Here is a 10,635-nt window from a genome sequence, read left to right as displayed (position 1 = left end):
ACTCTATACATTTGAGAGTTTGTACAGTTCAGGTTATACTTCCTTTTTATACTTTTTTTGAACCCTTTTACTTTCATATCCGGATGGTCAGCAATCTCCTCCATAAACATCCTAGACAGCCGCCTAGAATTTGCACTTTTGTTCTTGAAAGATTATGGACATCTATGAGGTACGCCTTTAATGGACTTCACTTGAAGTGTAACTTTGCTTCCATTATAGCCACTAGCATATATTCTCCATTCACATTTATTTGCACATATAACCACAGTTTTATCTTTGTCATTCTTAGTGAAGGTAACTTCAAACCTATTCAAAATTGAATACATTCTAACTGCAACTCTAAAATCATAAATGTTGGTGAAAATTCTGCCTACAGTCAACTCAGGATTTTTTAGATCCCTTTCCATGTTAAACTCAAGAAATTCATGCTTCATGCCTTCATCTTTTGAATCATAAACTGGTTTAAGTATTTCATCATCACTAACATCTTCATCATCGACCAGTTTTCCATTCCCTTTGGAGTTAAGGTATGCATTATATTCTTCACTAATCAGTTCTACATACTTAGCATAATCAGGCTGTTTTAGGTGACAATCTACTTCACCACCATCCCTCTCTACATCATCTATAGGGTCACATGCATAATTTAAATCATCTCCATCTAGGAAAAAATCAAAGTCAGAGTCATATTCAACTTCCCTACAACCATCCCTATCACCTTCCTGTGAAGCATCTGAAGCATTACTTTCAGCCTCATCATTTTGGGGTTGTTCAGCATTAAGATTTGGATTTTGTTCACCATTTACCTCAATATTATCCTCTACAACAGTTCCATCAGCATGCAAATCTTCTTCAGGGATCTCACCAACATAAAGTTGTATGATGCTTTGAGTTCTATTTGCTTCAAACATTTCTAGAATTATCTGGTTACTGTTTAACAGTTTAAGACCAACCTGAAGGTCAAGATTCCTAACCCTATAGTACACCTTTGTTTCATGTGAAATTCCAGCTTCTTCAAAAGCATCTCTTAACTTAAAAATTGACATCAAATCAGGGTCAACATCATCAAAATTAGCAACTTCTCCCCCCACATACTGTAAATTTGGGACATGGGCAAAATGGCCTCTGTAGTGAACCTCTAAAACATAGGTTTTAAAATTCATTCTTCTGTAATCACACAAAGGCAACTTTTTTAGTGCATGCACAGGTAATACAGAGTAGGCATCTTTTATTGTCCCACAAAAATAAAAAATCCTAGTTTGTCTATGTAACAGCCGACATATAACCATCCAAAGTAAACAAAGAATCTAGCAAATTAATAATTAAAAAGACAAAAGTTGCTAAAAATCCATCGTTTTCATCCTAACCCGATAATGACTTGTTATGAACTTCAAGGGATCACACCAACAGATTTCAAACAAATAATTGTCTACACATTAAAGCCCATGCAGCCATTAAAAAAACCCATACCGTTGTTTCTGTGCAATACAATTGATTAAAAATTAGAAATTTCTAAAATCGAGAAAAAATTGTAAAATCTAACCTTAAGGGCCGCCCAAGCTCTCAGAATCTCCTTTCACAATCTTCAAATTCAATTCTGCCGTCTGCTAACAATTTCATCGATTGCCCGTTTTTATATTCAAGATGCTGGTGAATTTTCAAGTTTTTTAATGGAGGTTTTGCTGAGGCTTCGGGCACAAGTGAAGAGAAAGTGACTCGACAATGGCAAAAAGGAAGAGAAAGTGACCCCACAATAACAAAAAGGAACCTTTTGTCTGTTACCTTTTGTCTTTCCTAATTTCTTTTTCTTTTTCTTTCCCGTGTCAGAAGGAGGGAAATTTCCCTCCATTATTCCAGGATAATTTTGGAAACTTGCATTTCATAAACCAACATATATGGGCTTTTTGGGTTGTGCAATATTTTCATAAGGATATTATTGTCTTTTCAATATTCTGTTTATGTCCATTAGAGTTAACCGTTAGTTTTTGGGATAGACTGATGAAAAACAAATGTTGGGGGGTAAAGTGAGAAATGACCTATACTTAAAAGGGGATAAAGTGCGATTAACCCTTTTAACAATAACTCGATAATATCAACCATTGCAATAGCACTTTAATTTGGTTTTTCAGCCTTTACTTATTGATCAATCAAAAAAGGCTTGGCTACGTAATCGACCACTTCTCTTTTTATACCATTCCACCGAAAACCTTTGTAAAAGATCCACACAACTTCGAATGCTTCATTAACCTCATTTCTTGACAAAAACTCCTTTGAGTTTGCATATTGTTCTAGTGCTTTTGAAAGTCATTTTGTTATCCTTTCTTCATTTTTTTATTTTTAACAATTAGCGATCTTCTCTCAATCCCCTAAAAATAGAGAGCAAATCACAAATTACGTCATTGCAATTTCCAAGCAAATATTTCTAATTTATCTAAGGAAAGATCTCAACACCTAATAGCACTCAAATCACTATATTTTTCCAATGTATCGTGAAAAACAAAATTAAATACATATCATTTTTATTAAAAAAAAAGAGCTTTAGTTTTTCCAAACTTTTAATTTTTGATAGTCAAGAACCAAAATCGAGCAATACAACCTAAGTTTGAAATGGTTTAGTTAGTTTAAAACAATAAACCATATCTAATTAACTGACACAATTTGATTGTATTAAAATTGTTTTTGTTTGATTTTTCAGTCAATTTTTTGATGAATTGTCAACAGTAATAAGACACTGATAGTAAAATTGAACGAAAATTGCACATATTTTAGTCAAATTCAACGTATTTTTGGTATTGTTAGTATTCCTCTTTGTCCCAAAAAAGTCTAAATAATACTTTTTTTTCTGTGACACAGTAGTTTTAGTTGAGCAAAAATGTGAACTTGGCTAGAATTTTTGTTTTTTCAAAAGAAAAATTCTCTAGTAATGAAAGGTAACAATAAAAAAAAAGTAAGAAAAAAGTGAAAGGAAAAGGACAATGACCAAAAAAAAAAAAAAGAACAGACAGGAAATTAAACAATATTGAAATGCCGTTAGTGTCTCATTTTAAAATTGCCATAGCTCTTTGTCAAAGGAGGTTTAATCGTGAAATTCGCATTATTTGCTTCTAAAACCAATGAACCCGGAAATTTGCAATTCCGCCCAGATGTAAATCTAAGTCCTACTTGGGGTCACCGGCACACCAAGGAAGATCAGATCACTCACCTCACCCTACCTGGGCGGGACTTGGAGATGACGGGGTTGGTACCGACCCTATCTTCAAGAATTTCTTGGCGCCTAAACCTACTTCACAAAACCACTCAATACGTAACAATTAGAGCCTTCAAAGCTTTGAGAATTCCAAGCAGACCTGTATTGCCACCTCTCTCCTCTGCTTTTCCACTCAATTCTAGTCCACCCCGTTTAGTTTCCTCGTATTCCAATAAATCAGCAGCAGTCCAAATGCAAAACCCATTATCCTCAGATGATAATTTAGTCATTTTGGGCATTGAAACCAGCTGTGACGATACTGCGGCTGCTGTTGTAGGTTATGATATCTTTTCGCTCTTTTGTATGGTGCAACATTTTTTGAAGGGGGTTCTGTATGTTTACAGAATAAATAACATGTTTTTTGTTTATTGGGATTTTCAGGTTCGAAGCAGTGGTGAGATTCTGAGCCAAGTTGTGTCTTCTCAGGTATTGTCTTATAGGTTTGTGTAAGTAAAAGTAATAGGCTTTTGCTTATGTGCATTAGTTCAATTGACGCGCTTGTGATTGAGAATTATTGAGAAGCATGAAAGATTCTGCTGGCTCTTGCTACTTTCATAATATAAAAAATGTGATCTTGTTTAGCGGGAATAAAACTTTGATGGTAGCTGATCTTAGTACAAGTACATATATCTGTTCTTACTGTAAATGTATTGTTATTCTTGATAGTTGTTATACTCTAAGCTTCGTATAGATCTTGACATTTTGTTGTGCTTAACCATGTCAAGATACAAAGTACTATAAGTTAGCTTTTGTAATAATAAAATTTAATCTTAATTCATGAAAGCTGGGTTATAAACTTAGTGCAGGTTTATACTATAATCAAGTTGCTGTCACTATTGTCTATGTACATTACTCCCCAAATAATAGAAACAAATTTTCTGTGTGTTCTTTATACTAAAATTCCCAAGCAATACGAACCATCCTTTGTTTTTGCAACTGTGGTATCTGTTGTATTGAATATGAATTCTAATGATATGAAGGCGGATCTGCTTGCTCGCTATGGGGGGGTTGCACCTAAAATGGCTGAACAAGCACATGCACAAGTAATTGATCAGGTACAGAATCTAGACATGAGTATGCTGCCTATGATTTTTAATCCTTCTCTGTGTTTTTTGTGTAGTTTATGATATTTGCCATTTCTGGCTTTCAAACTCTGCTTTTGTGTTTCATGTAATAGAAGAACTAAGCTTGTTGCTTGATTTTATTCGCAGCAAAAAAAAAAAGAAAAAAAATTAAAAGACATGTCTTTAACTGGAGTTGCCTTTTTTACTGCTGTCAGCGTTGTGGCAATTATGTTTATCTTCAGTTTGCTTTTGTTGCAGAACTATATCATCATTATTGATTTGTTTCCTTTTTAGTTCCATGATCTACTAGAACAGCTTTCTTGAGATTGTGGTTGCTTGCTGTATCTTTCTTACCTTACGCTATTTTCATGATAATAGTCAAGTGGCTTTGAATTAGTTTCTGAATTTCTTATTTAGGATTTCCTGCTTCAGTTTTGAATTTTAAAGAAGATATATCCATGGCTTAAAGTTTATTATCAAATAAGAGTTGTAACTCTTTCATTTACTCTTCTTGTTTGTTCTTCCAAGTATAATAATTTATTTTGCAGGTAGTACAGGAAGCCTTAGATAAAGCTCAACTGACTGAGATGGATCTTACTGCAGTTGCAGTCACTATTGGTCCTGGTTTAAGCCTTTGTTTGCGTGGTAATTTTTTTTTTTTTTTTTAAATTTAAAACTCCAGAACTCAACTTGATTGAATTTTCTGGAGATGATGTGGTTCTAATTGATAAACCATTTGGTTTCCCTAAGCATTAGCCTTAGACCATATGAAATTGTGAAACCCTGTCAGGGATCATTGTATGTTTAAGATGTCAAATGACAATTCTATCATGTTATTTAGATGTTTGTTTGCCAAAGAGCAACATGATAAAATTCCTTAAACATCCTTTCTTCAATTCACATGTAGTTGGTGTGCAAAAGGCTCGCAAAATTGCTGGCAGATTGAATCTACCCATAGTGGGGGTGCATCACATGGAAGCACATGCCTTAGTAGCTAGGTAATACATGTTCAATTCATACTCAAAATCACATTTTTTAAGATATTACTGTAAATTGTTTTAAAAGCATATTAGGAGTGTTACTTTTTTGAATTCAATGCCATGGTTGCCCTTTAGCCATGTTGCCTTTTTTTCCCCTGAAATTTTATCAGATAGTTGAGTAAAATACAATAGCTTTATGTGTTGTTTGTAAGCCAATATATAAATTTTGCATCTTCTTGCTATTTCCTTTGCTAAATGGCTTCAGTTTGATTTTTGGTTGCATGTTCCTGGAAAATTTGTGGGTTCTTTTTTTTGTTTTGTGGGTTGGGGGGGGGGGGATCATTCACGATTTCAGCCACTAATTGAGAATTCAGTAATGTAATGGCTATGATTGATGTGGTAGAAAAGACGAACTAAATAAACTGAGGAGAAAATTGTATTTGGTGGCAAGATGTGAGCTCTGCAAGAAAAGCTTACAAGATAGACCTTTGTTTTGACCTTTTCGTTTCCTTCTTTTGTCCATTTAAGAGACTTCTATTACTCAATGTGCTTAATGAGATATGACTTTCATTTTTCTTGTCTTATGGTGAGGGATCAACTTAACTGGTTTGTGAAGAAATGAGGCATTGAAAATCACTTGGAAATCTACCTGCTACTTAAAAGTACAATTGATTTAGGTTTTTCTCCAATTAGTTTGTCTTCCGGTGCCTCATCTGTAAAGGTGAACATAAAGAGATCTGGCCTTAAAGCGTGGATGGAATTTGCACTCCAATTCTAATAATAAATCTGTAGCTATTACTATCAAAAGGACTCAAAATCTTGTATGCAACTATGCTCAGTTCGTCGAAAGTTGAAAGAGAATGAGCTTCAACTTATCATGAAAAATCATTTGCCTTATTCAATTTTTTTCCCCTCTCTAGGTTAGTAGAAAAGAAACTGCAATTCCCTTTTCTCGCCCTGCTCATCTCAGGTATGATAAATCACAGCACTCATTTAAATTTGTCACATTTATTTTCCCATTTTCAAATGTGCATCAATGCTACAGTACGCACACACTTGAAGAAGAATTGAGATAGACTAGAGTTCTGCTAAAAAAAATAGAAAAAGTAATTAGCTGTGCTGTAGGACCAATTACCTGGATTGAAAACTAAGAAATCTTGAATTACCATACTCCAGAGGGCTCTACATTATTCTAACACATTTCCTGATACTGTTTTTTGTAAAGTGGCACATGGGTCTTAGGTGAAACGATTTTGGTCATTTACTGGATTGAGTCTTGACGACCCTTTTAACTTAGTTACTATTTTAACTTACTAAGTCAATTTGCTTAGAGGGAAGAAGAGGGGGGGGGGGGGTTTGGGGGGAAGAACTTATTAAGTCAATGCACTTTTAACATTTTGATCATTAGGAGGACACAACCTTTTAGTTCTTGCCCGGGATCTTGGCCATTACATACAACTTGGTACCACAGTTGATGATGCAATTGGGGAGGCATATGACAAGACTGCAAAATGGCTTGGTCTTGATATGAGGAGGAGTGGGGGGCCTGCAATTGAGGAGTTAGCTCATGAGGGAGATGCAGAAGCAGTCAAATTCAGAGTAAGTTTGGAGAAATTTTATGTCAAGTGTCATTTGTTTTCTTTTGAAACAGTTTGACCAGAATTTGATCTTCATATTGAGCTCAGGTTTTGAAGTGGTTGTTTGTTAGGTTCCTATGAAACAACACAAAGACTGCAACTTCTCATATGCAGGGCTAAAGAATCAAGTGAGGTTGGAAATCGAAGCACAGAGTATGTAGGTGCTTTTAGCCTATGAAAAACATTGTTTTTCCCATGAAGAAATATTTTCTTTATTGCTGTTGATAAGAAGGTCACGTCTTGTCCCAGATTCTTCCTTTTGAATCTTCTATTTGGATATAAAATGCTGAAATATTAGCTGTGGACTATAGCATATCTGGGAAAATATGTCAAAAGATCTAAAAGAATCTTCTTTTCTAGCTGTGTCAATCATGTTGAATATGCTTGGAAAAAGTATTAATCGTGTAGTTGGAACAACTTTCTGTCCCTGCAGCTATTGTTGGTTAACCCAGCAATCAATCATTTCAACATTTAGATGTTCAAAGTTCCTCTTCTCTTCTTCACCTCTGACCTTATTTTGTTCCTTGGACTTTGTGCATGCAGCAATGCTGAAATCCCCATTTCTTCAACTAGTAGTGAAGATAGAGGTGCGAGGGCAAATATTGCTGCCTCTTTCCAGGTGATAATGATCTTGGCTTTTATTTCATGAAAAGAAAATAAAATCAAGGTTTTAACATATAGTTCCACATGTCTGCTTTCTTTAAATATAATATAACAATAGTGTTCAATGAGCATCTTCTTCTTTATTGCTTTACTCTTTTTTAAACATTGAAGAAGTATCTTTGTGCAGCGAGTTGCAGTATTACATTTAGAGGAAAAATGCCAACGAGCAATTGAATGGGCATTGAAAATTGAGCCTTCTGTGAAGTATTTGGTGCGTGAAATAAGATTCCCAATTGGCTTCCACGCTGTTGTACTCTCGAATTCTAGACTTCATGCGCTTTGTTGCTTTATATTGCTTTGAATATTGTCTCAGAGCAATTTCTTTATACTCCCATCGTAGGTAGCTTCCGGAGGTGTTGCTTCAAACAAGTTTGTCCGCTCTCGCCTTAATCAGGTAGTGGAAAGGAATGCCCTGCAACTTTTGTGCCCTCCTCCTAGCCTCTGTACTGATAATGGTAAGGTGCTAAGTGTTTTTCCTGCTAATTCAGTTAACATTGAGAAAATGCAAAAGTGATTAATTTGCAGAGGTACTTGATTTTAATAACTGGCAGTTGAAAAATACAAACTTCGGACAAATAACTTGTAGATAGATTGTGTGTGGTTTCTGTGGTTCAAGCTCGTGTACTACAACATTAGGATGGATCCAAGTGCTCATTACAGACAATACTTTTGCAATTTAAAATAAAGTGAATAGGCTAGTCTCAATTGAATAGCTGCATCGACATTCAATTTCTGGTGGTAATCTGTTAGATATCTACCCATCATTGAGAACATATTTAATTTGTTTTAGGCCTGGTAGGGGTTCATTTGCATATGTGGAAAAGTTGCCCAAATCTTGGTGATGTTAAATTATTGGGTTAAAAACAAAAAAGCCCCCTGTGATATACCTAATACATAGAAAAACCCCCCATAGTTTCAAAACATATAAAACGACACCTCATGTTTTGAACTAAATTGCAAACTAACGGAATTCGTTAAACTTAATGGAATCCGGAAAATTTAACGGAAAATTTAACGGAATTCGGTAAAGTTAACGGTAAACTTAACAGAATCCGGTAAGTTTAACAGACAAAATCGTCATCCGGTAAAGTTAACGGTAAACTTAACAGAATCCGGTAAGTTGAACAGGCGAAATCGTCATTTTCGTTAAGTTTAACAAATTCTGTTAGTTTACAATTTAGTTCAAAACATGAGGTGTCGTTTTGTATGTTTTGAAACCATGGGGGCCTTTTCTGTATAATAGATATACCACAGGGGGTTTTTTTGTTTTAACCCTAAATTATTTGAACTCTGAAAAGCTAGTACGTTGGGCCTTGTCTTGAAGAATAATGTTGGCTTGTTCTGAAAGGTGTAATGATTGCTTGGACCGGCGTGGAACATTTCCGGGTAGGAAGATATGATCCTCCACCACCTGCCAATGAACCTGAAGATGCCCAGGTTTTGTCATTTTGGTGCTTTCATTTGGATTTTTAAAGATTTTTTTGGCTAGAATTTGTTTGCTTTGGATGCTATATCTCTAATAGAAGAGTAAGCTCTATATTTTTCGTCTTTACTGCCTCTTTTCTCATATGAAAGAAGAAGTTGATTACTTCATGACTTCTCACTTCATATGGGTTTCCAAAACCTATTAGTTGATGGAGAAAAAGTTAAGTGGTCGCATGGATCAGACTTGCTGCCGTAATGCTAATTAGCTTAGTCAATTTCCATTTTCTGCTCTCTTGAACTTTGAATAAGCAAAGAATTGAGCAAATGTGTTATTTCAGGTTTGGTTAACGTGGTTTGTAAAGCGATCCTCAAAATTCCTCTATTTAGTTAATCTGGACAAATGAATTGCATGTTTAAACGTGAACTGATTACAAATTAAGGAATCAGGCTACCTTAAGTGGAGATTGGAGGAACTCCATTTTTGAAAGAATTATGTTGGAAATGTAGCATCTACAGGTGGTTGGGTTCATTGCTTTTGTTTTCTTGTGGTCTTAAGGATTTTCATTTTGAAAAGTAGCAAGAATCTATGCTTCTATTTTTTTTTGGATAGTAATATGTTGACATATGTCATGCATGAAACAGCTTGATTTGCGGCCAAGGTGGCCATTAGGTGAGGAGTATGCTGAAGGAAGAAGTGATGCCCGATCAATGAGAAAGGCTCGGATTCATCAATCGCTGACATCTCTCATTCAGGCATCTCTGTTAGAACAGCCAAAGCCCACTGTGTGAAGGTTACTGGTGCTTTCTCAAATGAATGATATCCTGTCTGAAGCCCTAATGTTTGAAGGATATAGCTTGCAACTCTACACTAATTCTTACTGTCGCCAGCTGAATGTTTGCATCAAGTAGAGTTTTCAAATTTTATCAAGAAACTGGCTCTGCGGGGACAGTTCTTAGTATTCCCTTGTCAATATAAATGTGTGGATTCACAGATATCCTAGAAGATTTTCTGCTCAAGGAACATTTTTCTAGAGCACGGCATAAGTTATTCAATGCTCATTGTGTACAAGTGTTTAAGCATTTGCCTTGGTAGACTAGATAGAATGAACATAAGCCAATTTTCTGTTGAGTTAGCTATTACACTCTTCCTTCTATCTTTGGATTGTAGGGGACCTGAAAGGTCTTTCTAATTATAGAGCAATGCTATGCGGCCACAAATGTTAGAGATTCGACAAAATCTCTTCAACAATTCGTGCAGTGGATGATATGCTGCATCATATCTGCAAATTTTCATTTGCAAATGTGTAGTTATACCAAAAAAAATATTTGGCTCAAAAATGCTAGAAAAGGTAATTGTAAGATAGAAATTTAAATAATATGTATGTGTGTATACCTTTTATCTAGTATCTTTTAAGACCCAAATAGCTCATTAGAGAAAATATCCTTTTAAGTACGAATAAAGGAGATGTCAAGTTTAGCATGAGTATTGTAAAATTATGGATTCGGAGCCGGTAAATGTTTTTGCGCGATTGTGCAGTTTTGTTTTACATCATATGATAAACATTAATACTTGGGTAAAAAGTCCATTTGGCTCTCAAATCTTCAACTATTTTATAATT

At 35.1% G+C, this 10,635-nt stretch overlaps 1 protein-coding gene across 2 annotated transcripts; it reads left to right on the top strand.

The window, feature by feature from the left end:
* The first annotated feature begins 3,060 nt into the window (after positions 1-3,060).
* LOC113731798 (probable tRNA N6-adenosine threonylcarbamoyltransferase, mitochondrial) lies at positions 3,061-10,149 on the top strand. 2 transcript variants are annotated; one of them, XM_072079964.1, is made up of 13 exons: positions 3,061-3,520; positions 3,629-3,673; positions 4,228-4,302; positions 4,860-4,956; positions 5,219-5,309; positions 6,212-6,261; positions 6,763-6,890; positions 7,000-7,085; positions 7,472-7,547; positions 7,719-7,802; positions 7,932-8,046; positions 8,940-9,028; positions 9,659-10,149. In XM_072079964.1, exons 1-13 carry the CDS (start codon positions 3,230-3,232, stop codon positions 9,803-9,805), a joined length of 1,374 nt encoding a protein of 457 aa, XP_071936065.1. In that variant the 5' UTR covers positions 3,061-3,229; the 3' UTR covers positions 9,806-10,149. The 2 variants fall into 2 exon arrangements, with proteins under 2 accessions (XP_071936065.1, XP_027113031.2); XM_027257230.2 differs by having other exon boundaries at positions 6,700-6,890.
* Positions 10,150-10,635: the final 486 nt, after the last annotated feature.

The sequence above is a fragment of the Coffea arabica genome, chromosome 2e, assembly GCF_036785885.1.
Source record: "Coffea arabica cultivar ET-39 chromosome 2e, Coffea Arabica ET-39 HiFi, whole genome shotgun sequence".
Classification (NCBI taxonomy): Eukaryota; Viridiplantae; Streptophyta; class Magnoliopsida; order Gentianales; family Rubiaceae; genus Coffea; species Coffea arabica.
This window is presented reverse-complemented; position numbering and strand designations above follow the sequence as displayed.